At 45.6% G+C, this 20,054-nt stretch overlaps 1 protein-coding gene across 1 annotated transcript in view; it reads left to right on the top strand.

The window, feature by feature from the left end:
- The window catches only part of LOC122805667 (cytochrome P450 20A1), a 427,110-nt gene that overhangs the window by 399,878 nt on the left and 7,178 nt on the right, over positions 1 to 20,054 (top strand). Inside the window, exon 12 of the mRNA XM_044075991.1 lies at positions 11,685 to 11,774. Coding sequence (XP_043931926.1) covers positions 11,685 to 11,774 — 90 coding nt within the window. The remainder of the gene's footprint in view (positions 1 to 11,684; positions 11,775 to 20,054) is intronic.

Genomic DNA, 20,054 nt, shown 5'->3' with positions numbered 1-20,054 from the left:
GTCCTCCTATACTTGCCTGTAACTCTGAGAAGTATGTACTGAACAGGAGGGGTCCTAGGACTGATCCCTTGGGGACGCCACTTGTAACCTGTTTAGAGTCGGACATAGAGCCTGCAACTCTCACCATGTGGGTTCTATTCATGAGCCAGTTGGCAACCCATCTTGTGACGTAGGGGTTTATGTTCAAGCTGGTGAGCTTGTCATTAATACTAGAATGGGGAATGGTGTCAAAAGCCTTTGTGAGGTCTAGGTAGGGTGTGTGGACCTCCTTTCCCTCATCTAATACCTTGGTAACTGTCTCAAAGAAGTCCACAAGGTTTAGGAGGCATGATCTGCCCTTAACAAAGCCAAACTGGGTAGGGTCCAAGGTTTGGAGGTTCCAATGTCTCTGTTAATGAGTTCCATGATGATGGGCTCCATAGCCTTGCAGACCAGGCTAGTCAGGCTTATAGGGTGATTCCCGGGGTCCGTTGTGGCTCCACCTTTGTGGAGTGGGATAACTGTTGCTGTGCGCCACTCTGTGGGTACGTAGCCTGTAGAGAGGGTGAGTATGAACAGTGTGTTTAGGTGAGGGGTTAGTTCATTTTGGAGCTCTTGTAAGGCACAGCCTGGGACACCGTCCAGTCCCATTGAAGCTGTGATGTGAAGTTGTTCAATCTCGACATTTGTTCTTACACTTGGGTACGGAGCCGATCCATCGGCTCCGAGTCGGCCGCTTTCCAAGCTCAAGATCTTTCAGTAGCTCAAGGCACAGCACCTATTCCATGATGCTCTCTGACTAACCCTCAGATCTAGTTTGCCACTGCAATGGATCACAAGTCTTCAGTGTGCTCGAGCCAGTGAAAGTTTATTAAGAAGCATTTATACAGCTAAGTTTATTTTTTATTTAGATGTATCTGTTTTTCTACCAATATTCCTTGTCATACTATCATTTTTTAGGGCTTTGCCCTTTTTAGTGTGTTTTTTTGGAGCGGGTTGCTCTTGGGCCTTGCTCTCTCTTCAGTTGGTTTCATCCTTCACTATAGTTGTGCAGGAATCTAAATTTCTTCCTATCCCTTTTTGACAAGTTTGTTAATTGTTGTTTGCTTATTATTGGATTGTACTGTTGTGCTTACATTATCAGGTCTCTGATAATTGTTTTTTCTTGGTGTTTCTATTTTGTGTCTGGATAGTACTATTGTACTTGAAATTATTAGGGATCTGATAATTGTGCTTTCTCTTGGACATGATGGCTGACCAAAAGCAAAAGTTCGGATTTAAAAGATGTGACTGTGGCCAAAAAATGTCAATAACAGATAACCACATTTCTTGTGTGTATGGTTTGGGACCTCTCCGTTTACAGGAGGATTGCTCCGTCTGCCACTCTTTTAGTGGCAGAGTTCTGTTAGAGAAACATAGGAAACTTATTGATCGAGGTCTCTTAACACCCGAGTTTCAAGAAGCTTTGGACAAGTCAGACCAGACCTCCAAGTCTTTGAAAGGGTCAAAGTCGTCTCGAGTGTCCTTGGAGCCTAAGTCTTCGGCTCCGAGCACCTCTGTTAAGGTGCGGTCACCGGTTCCTAGGTCTTCGGAACCGTGTGCCGAACCGATGATTCGGAGCCAACCTTTGGTTTTGGAGCCGGTATTGGAGACTTTAATATCTCCAATACTTAGATCTGTAGCTTTTCTGCCCCTTCGACCCGATCTTCAAGGATGTCAGATATTGATGTGGACCTTGTGGTGCAGAGGCTCTTGGAGATCCCGGCATTGGCCAAACTGCTCTTGGCTTCGTCCCAACTGGGTTCGAGCCCTGTTCCTGTCCCATTGCCTGTGACTACTCCTTCTCCGAGCCTACCCAGGCCTTCGGAGCCAGAAGCGGAAGATCTGATGGTTGTGGAACCGAGTCCTGTTCCAGTGACTTCGGTTCCACCCACCCTGACCTCTTCGGTGCTGTCTGAAGAGTCTCGGATCCGACACTCTCTCATCGGTTCCGGGGGGAGAGTCGAACACTTCCCCTTGGGGATTCGGCACAGTTGAGCTCGGCTCTGTCCTCTGGTTCGGAGCCCTCGGCCTCAGCACCTGCGAGGCCCCAGTCTTCATCGGAACCGACGGCTTCCTCGGGCCGAGAGTCTGGGGCCTTTGATTCCATGAGGAGGGTGTTGTCTGTGCAGACCCACACTACAGGTCTCTCCTCTTCCTCCCTGAAGATGCCGAGTTCTGCCTCTTCGTCTAAAGCACCTACTAAACGACGAGACCCAGAGCCTCAGGTATCCTCTTTGGGTGACCCCTGCTCTACTGAAACTTCACCGGCTGCCCCCACTGATGAAGTTCCCAGAAAGAGACTCTGCAAGAGGAGGCATTTGGATTCTCCTCAGGAATCCTTGACATCAGACACCAACTTAGAGGAATCGGAAGGGTTCCCACGGTCCCCCTCGGAGGATGTCTCCTTTGCGGACATCTTAGAAATACTTAAGCAGAGGGATGACTGGCAGTCCATTCGCCCTACTGAGGATGAGTCGGTGCTCCTGAAGGCCTTTGCGTCTCAGCTCTCCACCTCTTGGATTACTCTGCCCTTCGATGAACTAATGGATCTGGTCACTCGAAGGGAGTGGGAGTCCCCTGACACCATGGAACCAGTCCCCCGGAGGCCCAATAAATTCATCACTGCCCCTCAAGAGAAATTGTTCCTCACCAAAGGAGTCCCTGCTGATGCCATGGTGGTGGCGGCGGACACCAAGAAAGAGATGTCATAGACTTCTGCTACTGTCCATCCTCCTAATAAGGATTCCAGGACGATGGACAGATACGGGAAATGCATTTTTAGTTCTGCGACATTTGCCATGAGATCGCTTAACTACTTGACCCATTTTACTCGCCTTCAATGAGATCTTCTTCAAGAACTCTGAGATACTCTAAAGGTTAACACAGATGAGGCTATTTCGGAAAAGGTTACAGACCAGCTTTCTACCCTTAATTCCGTAGTCAACTCATCCATGCGGCTCATTTCCTATGCAGCCGAGGGATCAAGTCGAGCAACAGGTTCAGCAATTGCTCTGCGGAGACAGTCCTGGATGCGCTTGTGCTCCTTTGTGGAAGCCTTCAAGTCTTCCTTTGTCAATACCCCGTTTGGCTCTTCATTGTTTGGGCCTAAAGTCAGGGAGACCCCTACTAGGTGTGAACAGGAAAGAAAGACTCTATCTGCCGTAGGAGTCCGTTTTTCCACCCCTACTAGACCATACCCCAAAGGGTAAAGAGGTGGAAAAATGTGGTTCCGGTAGTCCCAAGGAGCTTTCCAGAACACACGTAGTGAACCCCCCCCTTCATGGGCAGAGGAGGGGGCAATAGTGGAAGACGCCACTTCAGTGGCAGAGGGGGTCCGCAGAACCAGGGTGACAGGGAGCAGTTTCCTGGAAAGCCCTATCAGTGCTCCTGAGAGGAGGCCCGACTGTCCTACTCTGGAGGCAGTCGGTGGTCGTTTGGCTTTGTACCCAGACGCCTGGCTAGGAATTACATCAGATTCTTGGGTACAAAACATAGTTACCAGAGGTTATCTCATTCCCTTTGTAGAACCCCCGTTACCCACAAAAAGAATCCCAGATGTTCCACCCAGTCTGAGGAATCAAGCAGTCACAGAAATCCAAAACCTGCTAGAAAAAAGTCATCCAGCCAGTCCCGACGGACCAGATAGGATCCGGAACTTACTCCAGGTTCTTTTTAGTTCCAAAGAAAATGGGGGACTGGAGGCCCATTTTAGACCTCTGCAAACTCAGTACATTTGTAAAGAAGGAGAAGTTCCGGATGGTCACGCTTCAATCGATACTCCCGTTCCTGGGAACGGGCGATTGGATGTGCTCTTTAGATCTCAAGGATGCGTACTACCACATCAAAATGGCCAGACCATCCGGAGATCACTTGCGTTTCCGGCTGGGGTCCAGTCATTACCAATTTCGATCTCTGCCCTTTGGCCTCACTACAGCCCCCAGAGTGTTCACCAAATGTATGGCAGTGGTTACGGCTCACCTGAGGTGTCTAGGATTCCGGGTGTTTCCGTATCTGGACGACTGGCTCCTATCCGCCACCACCAGGCATCAACTCATCCAGTCCAGGGATCATACGATCAATTTCTGTTCTCGGTTAGGAATAACCATAAATTTCAAACAATCTGCTTTATTACCATCACAGCATATCTCATTTATCGGAGCAGACCTAGACACCACCACCGCCCTGTTCAAATTACCTCTAGAAAGAGTCACCTCCCTAAGAAATCAGGTGTCATGCTTTTTACAAGAAAAGAAAGTACCTGCTTCTCAGGTCTTAAAACTCTTAGGCACAATGGCAGCTTCCTTCATAGCAGTACCTCTGGGTCGGATGCACATGCGAATACTCCAGTGGTTGCTTTTCACCCAGTGGTCCTACCAACAGCTTTTGATGTCATTCAAGATTCTAATGACGGATGCTTGCAAAAGAGACCTTCTCTGGTGGTTGAACAGCTACCAGGTAGGTCGACCGTTTATATTACCCCCTCCAGTAGCCACGGTGACCACGGACGCTTCCCTGATGGGGGGGGGGGGCAGTTCAGGGAAAGACTGCCCAAGGAACCTGGTCAGAGATAGAATGTCATTTGCACATTGACGTCCTGGAGTTGAGAGCAGTGCTTTTAGCGTTGCAGCACTTTCACGACTCTCTACCTCAGGGAACCATTGCGATTCAGACAGACAACATGTCGGTAGTCTGGTACATCAACAAGCAGGGGGGAACCAAATCTTACCCCTTATGCCGAGAAGCTTTGAGGATTTTTTTAAGTGGGCTGTGTCCACCGGGCGCTTTTGATTAGCAACGCACATCCCGGGGAAATCCAACGTGACAGCAGACAAACTGAGCAGAGAGATTCTGTTACTCCGCGAGTGGTCCTTCAAACAAAATGTGGCGGAAAGGATATTCCACAGATGGGGCCAGCCTTGCTGCGACCTTTTTGCATCTCTGATGAATGCCAAATGCAGAAGCTACTTTGCCCTCAACCCTCCACCAGGGGACAGTCCCAGGGATTCACTTGCGCACGATTGGCCCTCGGGTTTCCTGTATGCCTTTCCTCCAACCTCACTGATTCCCAGATTCTTGATGAAAGCAAAGGGCTCGGGAAGGACAGTTATTCTGATAGCCCCTTTTAGACCTCGGCAGATATGGTTCCCCTTTCTTCATCAGTATCAACTGGAAGAACCTTGGTTTCTAGACCCAGTGCCAGACCTTCTGACACATTCGTCAGGAGTTCTTCATCCCTCTCTTCCGTCCCTCAAACTGACAGCTTGGCTGCTCCACTTCCCAACCTAGCCAGGTCATATAATCTTTCTTCCAAAGTTCAACATATTCTGGTTTCCTCTTATGTCTCCACTAGGAAACTGTACAGTAGTAAATGGAAACATTTAGTTTACTGGGCCTCTCAACACGATATTGATCCCTGTGTTACCCCTCTTGATATGGTTCTGGAATTTCTCACAATGATTTTTCAGGAAGGTGCTGCAGTGGCCACTGTTAGAGTTCATTTGGCCGCTATATCTAATTTTCACTTGGGGATTGAAGGATCTAATCTTATGTCACACAGATTATGTAAAGCCTTTTTGAAAGGGACTCATCACCTAAGGCCACCCATCAGACAACCAGTTGTACCATGGAACCTAAATTTAATATTATCTCAGTTGATGCTTCCCCCCATTGAGCCTGCATCCTCTTGCCCCTTGAAATTCATATCATGGAAAACATTATTTTTGGTGGCTATCACTTCAGCTCGTAGAGTTTCTGAACTTCAAGCTCTTTCTATTAGGCCCCCTTACTTGGTATTTTTTCCTGATAGAGTATCTCTCAGGACAAATCCCTCTTTTCTTCCAAAGGTCTGCTCCGAAACTAATCTGAATCAGTCTATTGAGTTGCCCACTTTTTTCAGACATCATTCTAACAAAATGGAGTATAAGCTACATAAACTTGATGTCCACAGACAGTTGAGATTTTACTTGGATAGAACAAAGGATTTTAGAAAATCTGAACAGCTTTTTGTCTCCTACGCTGATAACAAAAAAGGGCTATCTGTATCTAAAGTTACCTTGTCTAAATGGTTATCAGATTGCATAAAGTTTGTATACTCTTCAACTAATTAGACCTTACAATACAAGGGGAAAGCTCATTCCACTAGAGCGGTATCCACATCTCTAGCTCACACAGCTCGTTTGCCTTTGGACACCATTTGTGCAGCCGCCACTTGGTCAAAACCACATACGTTTGTCACTCATTACAAAGTGGACAGGGCCTACAGGGACAGAGCTTCCTTTGGTTCCACTGTTCTCAGGAATGTACTCCCGTGAGCCGCCCAGGGTTTGGGTGCTTGGGATGCTACCCACGTGTAAGAACAAACAGCGAGAATGAACAACTTCACATAAAGAAGTTATGCTCTTACCATAACGTTCCATGTGAGTTGTTCATCTTGCCTTTGTTCTTACATTTCCCACCCTCCATCCCCCTTCGGGTTCTTGAAGACCGGTTACGACTGGAGATCTGGTTGGGTTTGTCTACTGTCCTTTCCTTCTACCAGACTTTCTTCCTGTGGTTAACTGTGTGTGTGTGTGTGTGTGTGTGTGTGTGTGTGTGTGTGTGTGTGTGTGTGTATGTATGTGTATATATATATATATATATATATATATATGTATATATGTATATATGTTTTTATATATACACATATTGACATTTAGGGTATGTTAGGCTCTTCCTTTGTTGCTGGATTCAGCAAACTAGATCTGAGGGTTAGTCAGAGAGCATCATGGGATAGGTGCTGTGCCTCGAGCTACTGAAAGATCTTGAGCTTGGAAAGTGGCCGACTCGGAGCTGATGGATCAGCTCCGTACCCACGTGTAAGAACAACGGCGAGATGAACAACTCACATGGAACGTTATGGTAAGAACATAACTTCTTTTTTTTGGCTTTGGATAGGGCTGTTTTAACCTGTGTGTCGGTGATTGACGGGACCCTGCATTCTTCTGGTATGGTTATGGGCCCTTTAGGGGGTGAGAGGGGGGTGACGTTTGCACTAAACCTGTCTGCCAGAATGTTGGCAATATCAGTCAGTTCAGTGGATTTTGTGTTATTCTGCAATAACTCAGAGTAGATCTGAGTTTCCACTTAGGTTCTTGACATAGCTAAAGAACGTTTTGTGATTATCTTTGGAGTCATTGGCAATTTTTCTTTCAAAACTAGCCTTGGATGATTTAATGAGGGATCGTAGTCTCTTGCTGATACTGATCAGGGATGTCTTTCCTTCTGGATTTTACTCTTTTCTGTACTAGTTTCCTCCTTCTGTTGTATAGCTTGTTTATGGCATGGGTCCACCAGACTGGTTTCCTTTTCTTGGAGGAGTGAGTCGTGGTTTTACTTGGGATAGCACGATCCATGCATTCCTGCAGATGCTCATAGGTTTCAGCAGCTTGGATAGCATTGTCCTTTAGCATGGGGGCTGTGAACCTTTCCTCCTTGGTCTTAAGTAACGTGAAGTTTGCTTTTGAAAAGTTTTTCACAGTGTTTTTCTTGATTGAGGGTTGGGGTGGAATGTGGATATCCAGAGTGATTAGTCTATGGTCTGATCTAACCAGCAAGGGGTTGACCTCCGGTGTGGAACACCGGTCACCCATGTTGCTGATGACCAGGTCCAATATGTTGTTCCCTCTGGTGGGGGTGTTAACCAGTTGATCCAGGGCATTCGAGTTTATAAATTCTAGGAAGCGTTGGGCAAGGGAGTTAGTACTTGAGTAGTTCACCCAGTTTATGTTTGGGTAATTGAAATCACCCAGTATTAGGGTGTTTGGTAGGACCTTCATATTTCCCAGTGTCTCCAGAAATGTGGAATGGGGGTCTTGGGTCATGGTGGGTGAGCTGCAACAAGCTACAATTTGGATTGCAGTTTTGCCCGTTTAGTTGATCATGGATGATCTCTGATGCATTGTGCTGCGCCACTAACCTGGAGGTGTGGGTATCGTTGATGAATATGGATACACCCCCGCCTTTTGTGTTTCGGTCTTGGTTCTGTGGCCGAAAGGTATGGTATGAGTTATAGCCTAGTAGTGCTGGAGTGCTCTCAGGAGCCTTAAACCAGGTTTCTGTTACAGCACAGATGTCAATGTTCTCCATACTGAGGAGTGCCTCTAGTGTGTGCATTTTGAGGTTTAGACTTCTGGTTTTGAGTAGCATTACCCTCAGTTTTTGGTTACTTGTGCTATTTATGGTGGTGGGTTTGTCTTTTGAGCCTTGCCTAAAAAGGGCACTATGGGGGCGGCAAGAGCCTTGGCCAGTATTCGAAAGCCTAAGGGTGACAGGTGCAAGCCATCTCTTGCAAAGCAACGTGGCTTGTCGAGCATGTCATCCCAGGCAGACAGATACTGGATCCCCTTTGAATGACACCAGAAACTTAGTCAATTGTTGAAATTGATCATTTTTTCTTTATACTATGGCATAATTCTTGGTGATGGATGCTACTCAGGGTCAGGGTCATACCGGCCTGGGCTACATGATCAGAGAGCTCTTCCATGTCTCTTTTCATGTAGTCCAGGGAGGTATGTCTGAGGTCATTCACACCAACATGGACAATGACAGAGTCGTATTTGTACTTGTTCTGGAGTGACCTGAGTGCTTGTGTTATGTGGTGGATACTGGCGCCCGACAGGCAGCTAACTATAACCTTCTCCTTATCCAGCCTAGTTAGTGGGACATCAGTGTGCCTGACTATAGAGTCTTTGCATGGTAGTAACTATAGAGTCTGTGATATGGAGACATGCCTTGATGAAATCCATGCCCCTGTTAGAGAATGCAAAGACAGAGATCCTAAAAGCCTCACTGAATAATGAACTCCTCTTTGACCCCCTTCCCCCACATTCAAAGACTAAAAAAAAAAAAAAAAAAAATTGAAGGAAAATGAAAAGACCAGTCAGTATGTGAAGCCCTTTTATTCGAGCCCAGATTTCTAGATATTGGTCCTCTCACCCTAAAGAGTACAGAGAAGAAGAGATTGTTTTGAAAAGAATGGCAAGCTAGACCCAGAGACAAGACCAGGGGTGACTAGGACCAAGACACCCAAAGGGATCACATGTTACTCGGTCACCTTGGCTTGCCTACTGCACCCAGAGTATTTACAACATCTCTGGCTCTAGTGTTTGCTTATTACAGGACAAAGGGTGTCCATATCTTTTCCTACCTGGATGAATGCATGATCTGACAAAATCCCAATAAGACATGCTCAAGACTTTGGGCTTTATCCTGAATTGTTTCAGGAATCTGCTCCTCAGAGTCCACGCAGAAAAGATTTGCTTGAACCCCTCTTTGGGGGTTGGTTGGACACCACCCACCCTGAGCAAATCCTTCCCTCCACAGGAAAAGGTGCCCCATTTGATAAAATATTTCAAAACCATTCTGCGAGAGTCCCAAATGTCTGTCATGCAGTTCCTTGGGTTGCTAGGTATCATCATGTATCATAATGATACTCCTAGTAGGGCAGCCACGGCAATAATCTGAAAAGGATCTGATGAAGCGTACTTGATACGTGAAAGCGCTTGTCCTATTTTATGGTTTATGTCAGTATTAAAAGAGACTTTTTATTGCCGTGGCTGTCCTACTGTATTTTGTTATCATATACATTTGTTTTCTAGTCGGGACACTTGGTTTTTGTTGGTGATTTTATTTTAAATGTAATGATACTCCTAGCTGATATGCAGAAAAGGAAGTTCCAGTGATTCCTCAAAAAAAAACAGACTGTGTCAGTATACCTGTTTCTTACGAGCCAAAATCTTGGTTCTCCCTTGCACGGGGGGATTTGGGGTAGGTGGAACAGGCAGTGTTAGCTACATTACAAAAGATGGCAGACCAGCTGTTATATCAGGAGGCATTAAAAGGACAGCATAAGGAGATTCTAACAGTCGAGAGTAATTAAGGAAGCCTACAAATTAATTCTGTTGTGGTTCTAAGACATCAGTCCATGAGGATTACATACTGCTACCAGCTAATGAGTAATGGAGGTGAGACTGGATGAGAGAATTTGTAGTATAAGTTATAAGAGAGATCTACAATGAGGTGGTGTAATAATTCCCTGTTGGAGCAGCTAAAATTGGTAAAGTAAAATTCCAGGTTTGATAGTTTGAGTAAAGATGACAAGGGATGAGGGAGCAAATCTGAAAGGAGAGCTTCAGCGTGTGAAGTAATGTGTGCACTGTAAATTGGAACAGTAGTAAAGATGAAAGCCCCCATGAAAAATAGCACTGCAGGTGACATTATCCATGCAGTGATGGACCCAGACCAGTGCTTTAATAAGGTAGACCTCTAGATTCCCCAGATTTTGATTTTTTTTTTTTTGCATGGAAATGTGTGTTTAGGTACTTTTACACATCAAAAAGCATAGCAACAATAATTCCAGGCACACATCCCATTTGCTGGAGATGTGGGAATTGATTGGATGCACATATTTTTGGAGTGGTATGAAACATTACAGGTATTTAGAAGGCACCTTCAAGTGTTAATAAAGTGCTGGAGATGCACATTCCAGTTACAAAGGAGTCATTGTTTTTAGCAGAGTGCTAGGTGTTACCAAGGCACTATCGATATTTGTTAAGGATAATACTGCTTCTAGGAAAAAAAATACAACAAGGAAGTGGAAGCCTAGATGACCCCCAAAAGTAAAAGAGTTAATAGGGTTGGTAAGTAACTTGGAGTTACGAGAAAGGAAATGAATAGTTACCTTGGATTCAAAACCTGGATAAGCAATGGAGTTGAAGGCTACAGGGATTCCCTAAGGGAAACATTAGGCTGTGTACTGTTATCAAGGTAACAACAACTGGGTAACTTCAAAAAGGTGGGGCTGTGCAGAGGGGATTAGCAAGGAGTTTGGATAATTAAAGACCCCTGGGTGGGGTATTTGGATGGCCTGTCCCAGATTTGGGTTTTGTTTCCAGTTGTTGAGATTATGTTGAAATTCTACAAAGGAAATATATAAAGTTGTTCAAGAACTGATAAGTAATTTTGATGTTGGATTGAAAATTCTTTGTTCATGTCAAAATCACCTTTATACAATCTCATTTACATCTGTTCTGTTAATTGTTAGACAGCTTCTTTATTTTTTGTGTGTAAGACCTATGCCCATTGCTCCTCCATAATACATATAATTGTCTTTAATTGCTGCACCTGGGGGTAAAATAGATGTCCATTTTAAGAGCTGACCAAATTTGCACTTGATTTTGCCATTGAGTAGAAAGTTATGATTTTCATAAGCAGTTTTCAGATGATTATCCTACTACCGATAGACTTTATTAAGGGGAGAAGAACAGCAGGTTTTATATATATATATATATATATATATATATATATATATATATATATATATATATATATATATATATATATATATATATATATATATATATATATATATATATATATATATATGTATATATATGTATATATATATATATATATATATATATATATATATATATTACCATATGCAGGGAGGACATGGTGTGGTTCCATCTTAATTGTGGTGATAATCCATGTTATGCAACTTGTTCCAGGTTCAGTCTGCTATTTTGGTGAACACTTGTTTAACTGTAATTCTGAACTCGTGGGCTGGATGTAGTGCTCTGTTTGGCTTGCACTAAGCATACCTTGTCTTACTTTTGGATTTGCAGATTTGACCCTGACAGATTTGGCGAAGAGTCTACTATGAAGACTCTGTCATTACTTGGAATATCTGGAAATCAGGAATGCCCAGAACTGAGGTAAAAAAGACACTGTGCAGAAATACATTTGTGATTGGTAAAAAATGGCATATTTTGAAAATAGTACTCAGTAAATATACAGTGAGAATAGACACTACAATATTTTAACAATGGTTTATTCAGTACTAAAATTCATAATGCAGCAAAAATATAGTGTCTTAGGATAGCGGTATGTGTAGGCTATCAAATAGTAACATCTTCAGCCTCAGTCAGATTCTGCCTATAACAAACTGTAAAATACTAAAACCAGACTGCAGAGAAGTTGAATTCAGTATGTATTGCAGCAGTATATTAATTGCCGGTGCTAACATCATTGCTTTATTTAATTACATTGCATACGTTATGTACTGTTGTTTTCTGGTTGACCCCATTTAGGCTTAACAAAGTCATCCTTTTATCAGATGAGATTGGCTGTGCATTGACTAATACAGTGTAATAAAAGTAGAGGAGTTCAGTGAATTGAAAGTGGTAAAAGCCATATCAAATCAAACTCTAGTGGGTCCCGACATTTCAGGTAGTTACTGTATGCCACAGATGTATTCTTGTTGCATGTCTTGATACTAAAAGGCTGCTGCATTGAGTTAGTCATTTACTGCACACTGAAGGCAGATTGACTTGACTGCCTTGCATGTTCAGTGCTCTTGAAACCTTGTCTGAAACTTACTGTTATACTTCAACATGACATTGGCAGACTGAGGGATCTGTCCTCATCAAGGTGGTGATGCAGATCTGATGACTTTCAGGATTTTAGCTTTAGTAACTAACTGCCCTTAATCACTTAATTGATTTGCAAATATGACATGGCATTGTATTTCCCCAAGCAGAACAGCTTCTTCTTCTTTCGTTTTTTGCCAGTTAGGGGTCGCCACAGCGGATCATCTGTCCGCTCTTGATTGGCAGTGGAGTTTTACAATGTCGAGTTGCCAGCCCGGTGCCCAACCTTCCACAGAAGGCACACACTCACACCTAGGGCCAATTTTAGAGTATCCATTCCACCTACTGCATGTCTTTGCGATGTGGGAAGAAACCGGAGGAATCCCACGTGACCACAGAGAGGACATGCAGACTCCGCGCAGAAGGCACCCCAGCCGAGAATCGAACCAGAGAACCTCTTGCTGTGAGGCACCCAAGCAGAACAGCTAAGCATGTAAAATGAGTTGTGCTGTATGTTGTGGATGTTTATTCCAGACCATTATCCTAGAAATTTCACTTCTGATCTTCATTGGAAAGAGTCAATGTAAGAATAAGACTTAATACTTTGGTTTACCAAGCTATGTGTCTTCATCTGAAGTTGTTAATCTTCTTCCTATTCATTACTGATGGTTTCGGTTATGAGCCCTCTGAACCGAGTCGGCCTTATACCAAGCTTGTGTGCACCAAAAACTCTCAAGCTCAGCTGCTACCCACAATGCCCTTGGCTCAGTTACCTCAGATCTCGTTTGCCGCACAGTCATATAGCAGAGTTTCACCAAGCTCTCCAGCTAAGTGCTTTTTTCAGATATATTTACTAGGCTGTAAAAGTTTTTTCTCCTTTTATAACTTGTTCTTGTTCTATATTGCTTCAGCTCTACCCACAGGTATTTCTCTTTTACCATTGTTGGTAATTTCTTGGTATTTCTAACTTTCTACCTTTGCGATATCTTGTTACCATTGTTTTTTGCGTTCTCTCTCGTTCATTTCCTCTCTCTTTCCCTTGTGTGTATGTGTGTGTGTACTGGGATGTCTGAAAAGAAGGGAACTACAGGGTTTAAACACTGCTCTTCTTGCAGTGGTAAACTGCCGAGTAGTGACCTCCTTGAAGAATGTGTATACTGTTTGGGGGTTCCGCATTTGTTGGCGAAACCCCCGTGTGATATTTGTGCTAGCTTCAGTCAGCGGACGATGAATCGACGTTATAACAAACTTATTTTAAAGGGCCTGCTTGCTTCGCCTTTTTCGGAGGCCATTTCTTCTACGGAGGTCTCATCCCCTCCTTCGGACATGAAACATCCTCAATCAGACCCCTCTTCAATGGCCATTGACAGAGGTAAAGGTCACAAGCACAAGGCCCATAAGTCCTCATCTGAACACCGTTCTGCCTCCTTGGTGCCGACTACCACATCGGCTCCGAGCTTGGCTCCAACAAAGTTTACCAAAGTAGCCTCGTCGACACCCACCCCTGCACCGACAATTATGGCACCGCCTAAGGCCTTGGTGCCGACCGGTGTATCACTTTCTTTATCGGCGCCGATTTTGCCCATTTTGACTCCGATATCGGTTCCGATAACTACCTCGGAACCATTTATGTCATCCACCCCTATAGTGATTTCTGCTCCATGCCCGTTCACGGCTCCGACCATACCTTTATTACCTGTTGCAAAATTGGAATCAATGCCATTCTGCGACACATCACGGACCCGATACTCATCCAATGTGGACCCATTTGCCAGACAAGCTTGCAGCCCCTTTTTGGACCGGCCTGACACCCCTCAGGGGCATTGGTGAGATCCACCAGGAGCCTTTCTGAATTGGATGTGGTGCGCCTTTTTGATCAGCTGCTGACTGCTAGGGGAATCTCAAATCCACCTAGACCCTATCCCACTCCTGGCTTTGGGTCTATTTTTCCAGCAACCCCTACTTACTCTCCTCCCTTGGACCCCTCAGTTCTAAGGCTCGTCGATCCAACTTTTACTAGAGGAATTCCTTCCTCAGCGCCAACAACAACTCTGTCTGAGGCTCCGAGATCCCTTTGGGTGCCGGTTCCATCGGAACCCACCCTTCCTCAATCTCATGCTTGGGGAGTGGAGCCCCCGGTTCCAGTGTTGGTTACGATGGTTGTGTCGGCCCTGACTTCAGATCAGTGGGTGATTACCGCTCTGAGCTTGATTGAGGCTCCGTCCCCGGGGGCAGACCGTCTGGAGCGGGATTTGATCCCAGTTCCGATTTTGTCTTCTTCGGTTCCGGGCTCCCATTCCTCTAAGGGGCGGGCCCGCTTTCCGGGTGATGGAGAGGGCGCTTGCTGCTAGCAATCCTCCACAGTTGGTTATTCCCCCAGTTCCCTCTGAGCCGCAGCTGTCTAAGGCCACCCCCTCCCCAGGACTCCAAGAGTGCAAGGCCCAGGAAACCCCTGTCCAGGGCATTTCACTTTCAGTGTCTTCTTCGGATGTTCCCAATGAAGAACCCCCTCGGAAACGGGTGTGTAAGAGGAAACACATGGACTCCCCTGGAGGAGTCCCTCACAGAGGATACGGACTGCGATGATGGGGAAGGGTCCCCACGGTCACCCCCTAATGATGTCTCCTTCGGGGACATCATGGAAATCTTGAAACAGAGGGGTGACTGGAAGTACTCAACCCCTTCCTCAGAGGAATCCATATTCCTGCAGGCCTTTCGCTTTCGGCCCTCTACTTCTTGGGTGACCCCCCACCCCCCCGCCGATGAGTTGGTTAAATTCATCGTGCAACGGGCTTGGAAGAACCCCGACTCCGTTGAGGCTATCCCCAGGAGATCAGAGTACTCTTCCCTCCAGAGGATCAACCCCAATGGTCCAGAGGCTTGCCAGTGGATGCTATGGTGGTGGCGGCTGCCACAAAAAAGGACCTTGCAGAAGAGAGTTTTGCTGTTCGCCCACCCAACAGAGAGTCCTGGGCAGTGGACAGGTTAGGGAAGCGAGTCTTTGCATCAGTAACCTTCGTGGTTAGCTCTCTGAACTTTCTGGCACATTTTGCGAGGCTCCAGAGTGATCTTATCTCCAAACTCTCCGGAACCCTCATGGGTCAAGTATCGGATGGAGCACAAGATAAAGTTGCTTCCCAACTTGCCACCCTAAAATCCATACCTAATTCATCCATGAGGTTGCTGTCACACGCAACCAAAGGAGCAGCCAGAGCTGCGAGTGCAGGCATAGTCATGAGTAGTCACGCCTGGATGTGCATCTGTGACCTCGTGGACTCCTTCAAGTCTTCCTTGCTAAATGCCCCTATCGAGTCTTCAGCTCTGTTTGGTGCTAAGGTCAAGGATACACTAGCCAGGTGTGAGCAAGATGGGAAGACCTTGTCTGCCGTTGGCCTATGCTTTTCCAAATCTCAGCATTCCTTCTGCAGGAATCAGAGGAGCGGAAAGATGTGGCACAAGAAGTCTCAAGGTCCTTTCCGAGACGCACGTGGTGAGGACTTCTCCAGAGGCAGAGGGGGTGCCAATAATGGAAGACGTCCCTTTCGGGGCAGAGGGGATCCCCAGAACCAGGGCTCCAGAGATTCCTTCTCAGGTAGACCATATCTGCGCTTCTGAGGCGCTGCCCAATTGCTTTTCTCTGGAAGCAGTCGGGGCGCATTTTTCTCTGCACCAAGATGCCTGGCTATCCATTACGAACGATCAGTGGGTGCAGAGAATCATTACCAGAGGCTACCTTATTCCACTAATATCCTATCCAAGACCTCCAAAATCCCTTCCCGATGTTCCACCCAGTCAAAGGGAGGAGGCAGCTTCCGAAATACGAAAGCTATTTCAAAAACAAGCCATCCAAAAGGTCCCCTCAGGTCAGTGCAGATCAGGGTTCTACTCAAGATTCTTTTTGGTGCCAAAGAAAACGGGGGACTGAAGGCCCATTCTGGATCTCAGTCAACTAAACAAATCAGTAGTTCAGACCAAGTTCTGCATGGTTACGATTCAGTCCATCCTCCCCTTTGTGCAGGAGGGTGTGTGGATGTGCTCATTAGATCTCCGGAATGTGTATTTACCATATCAAGATGGACAAGCGCTCCAGGAGCCTCCTTCACTTCCTGTTGGGAGCCAATCACTATCAGTTCAGAACCCTGCCTTTCGGTTTCTCGACAGCCCCAGAGTGTTCACGAAATGCCTTGCAGTGGTAACAGCTCACCTGAGACTTCAGGGATTCCAGGTGTTTCCATATCTAGACGATTGGCTCCTCTCCGCCCCCACCAAGCGTCTTCTGGTCAGGGCCCTCCGCTACACACTGAGGCATCACCATACACTGGGAGAAATCAAACCTTCAACCATCACAACAACTGGAATTCATAGGGGCAGTATTCAACACGCAGTCAACCCTAATCTCACTTCCTCTCCACAGGCTTCAGAGACTCAGGACACAAGTTCAGGTGATACTTTGTCAAAGCAAGGTGTCTGCAAGGGAGATTCTTCAAGCCTTGGGATCTATGGCTGCAGCCCATAGTCCCCTTAGCCAGACTACACATGAGATTACTACAATGGCTCCTTCAGACCCAGTGGATACCCAACCTCCAACCCCTGAGCTCAAAGATTCTCATCACCAACATTTACAAACAGGATCTCCTCGGGGTGGATGAGTACAGACTAAAATCTTTGGTGTTGCGCCTTCCAGGTTCCACAGCCCAGTGCCACGGTGACCACAGATGCTTCCCTGATTGGGTGAGGGGGCCACTTCCAGGGAAAGTCAGTCCAAGGCACGTGGTCCAATGTAGAGGTCAATTTGCATATCAATGTCCTGGAGTTGAGTGGCGCTGTTGGCGTTGCAAGCTTTTCATCCGCTTCTTCCGTCGAGAATGATTGCTGTCCATGTCTGTGGTCTGGTACATAAACAAACAGGGAGGGGCCAAGTCTTACCCCCTTTGTCGCAAAGCCATGAGAATCTGGTAGTGGGTGATAGCTTCTAACCGCTTCCTGATCGCAGTGCATATCCCGGGGAGCTCCAACTTGATTGTGGACTGAGCAGATGCATCCTTCATCCCCACGAGTGGTCTCTCAACCAGAGTGTGGTGATGGAAATTTTCAGCCGCTGGGGCCAGCCATGCTGCGACCTTTTCGCCTCCCCTTCAGATACAAAATGCAGCAGCTACTTTGCCCTCTTTCCCCCTCTCGGGGAGTCACCGAGAGATGCTCTAGTCCACAATTGGCCCATGGGTCTTCTTTATGCATACCCTCCGATTCCTTTGATTCCCCTTGTTCTACGGAAGGCTATTCGGTTGAGAAGCAAAGTGATCCTCATCGCACCGTTCTGGCCTCGTCAATTGTGGTTTCCCTTCCTTCGACCTCATGTGTTACAACCTCCTTGGATCCTAGACACTCGTCAGGACCTAATTTCTCAACCACAAGGGCAGACTCCCCCGAATCTGTCCACCCTCAAGCTGACAGCTTGGTTTCTCCACTTCTGTTAGTTGCCAGGCAGGAAACCCTCTCTTCACCTGTCAAGGTTATTATTTTGGCTTCTCATAAACCATCCACCAGAAAACTTTATAGGGATAAATGGAAAAGATTCTCTATTTGGTAACGTAATCAGGAGCTAGACCTATTCTCAGCCCCCGTAGCCACTATTCTTCATTATTTGGCTGAGCTGTTTGACAAAGGGGCCTTGGCTTCTACCATTCGAGTCCATCTAGCAGCCATTTCCAACTTCCATAATGGGTCTGAAGAAATACCACTTATCTCCTCTCATCTTTGCAAGACCTTCCTCAAGGGTAGTTTTCACAGCCGGCCTCCCATCAGACAGCCGGTGGAGACATGGAATTTGTCCTGGGTTCTGCAGGCTCTCTCCCTGCCACTGTTTAAGCCAGCTGCCACACATAATCTAAAATTCTTATCATGGAAATCCTTATTCCTGGTGGTTATAACTTCAGCAAGACGAATTTCTGAATTACAAGCATTATTTATCAAGAGCCCTTATCTGATCTTTCATAAGGACAGAGTGTCACTTTGAACTAACCCATCCTTTCTCCCCAAAGTGGTTTCTGACTTGTCAATTAACCAGTCCATCGAACTCCGTGTTTTTCCCAAATTACTCTGACAAAGGAGAATACTGCCTACATTCCCTGGATGATCATAGACAATTGCGCTTTTATCTGGACAGAACTAAATCATTTTGCAAGTCAGACCAGCTTTTCATTTCCTTTGCGGGCTCAAGAATGGGAGGTGCAGTATCAAAAGTTACCTTGTCTAAATGGCTCAGGGATTGCATTGCCTTCACATGTTCACTTACGGAGGGATCTAAGCCTGGCCAAATCAAAGCTCACTCAACTAGGACTATTGCAGCATCGGTTGCCTTCCACTCTAGGGCCTCCATGGATGACATTTGTGCAGATGCCATTTGGGCTAAGCCCCACACTTTTATCAAGCATTACAAATTGGATCTGATCTCCAGGGGAAAAGCAGCCTTTGGTTCAATGGTTCTCAGGAATGTTCTTCCATAAGGGCCACCCAGGTTCTCCAAGTAGCTAGGGACTCGGTCCCATCAGTGATGAATAGGAAGAAGATTAACAACTTCAGATAAAGAAGTTATGTCTTACCATAACGTTCCATCCGAGTTGTTGATCTTCTTCCAGTCATCACATCCTCCCACCGACCCCCCCTGCTAAGGTTCCTGGCGGATCCTCTGGGTCTTTGTGGTGTATTAGGGGTTCTGCGCAGAGATGGCCTCTGACTTATTCTTTCTGTATATCTTGCATGCAAACTCGATCTGTGGTAACTGAGCAAAGAGCATTGTGGGTAGCAGCTTAGCTTGAGAGTTTTTGGTGCATGCAAGCTTGGTATAAGGCCGACTCGGTTCTGAGGGCTCTGAACCGAACCCATCAGGGATGACTGGAAGAAGATCAACAACTCAGATGGAACGTTATGGTAAGACATAACTTCTTTTTTTCTTGCCAGAATTTTTGCCTATCATGCTGGTATTACACCTGTCTCCCATTGAACCTTGAATGGTGTATGTTTGTCTACATATATATATATATATATATATATATATATATATATATATATATATATATATATATATATGTAATATATGCTGATGGTCACCCAGCTGCATACTTAAAATTTGCAGCAGATTCTGTAGCTCTTCCAATTAGCATTCTCATTAACCTTTCCATCTCTGAATCATATGTCCCACAACTATGGAAAAACTCAATTGTTACTCCCTTCACAAAGGCGGTAACACCAGTGATCTAACTACCAGCCCATCTCCATACTTATTCACCTTTATCTAAAATTCTAGAAAAGTGTATTCATTCTCAATTACTAAAACATCTCACATATAATAACCTACTCGCACCCACCCAGCATGGTTTTCGGCCAGCACAACAGTAGCCTTACTATAATTTACCAACACTGTATACAAAGCTCTTGATGCAGGCCTACTAACGTCAGTGCTCCTACTAGAGACCCATCAAAAGCTTTTGATACAGTGTCCTACTCAAGACTACTTTTACAATTTGAGACCATAAACTGCTCCCCTCGCACGCTATCCTGGTCCCATAACTATCTACACAACAGAAAACAATCTGTTAGATGGCAAAGTAAGCAATTAGATTAGCG

The sequence above is a fragment of the Protopterus annectens genome, chromosome 6.part1 (assembly GCF_019279795.1).
Source record: "Protopterus annectens isolate FY-2018-M chromosome 6.part1, PAN1.0, whole genome shotgun sequence".
Taxonomy (NCBI): domain Eukaryota; kingdom Metazoa; phylum Chordata; order Ceratodontiformes; family Protopteridae; genus Protopterus; species Protopterus annectens.
This window is presented reverse-complemented; position numbering and strand designations above follow the sequence as displayed.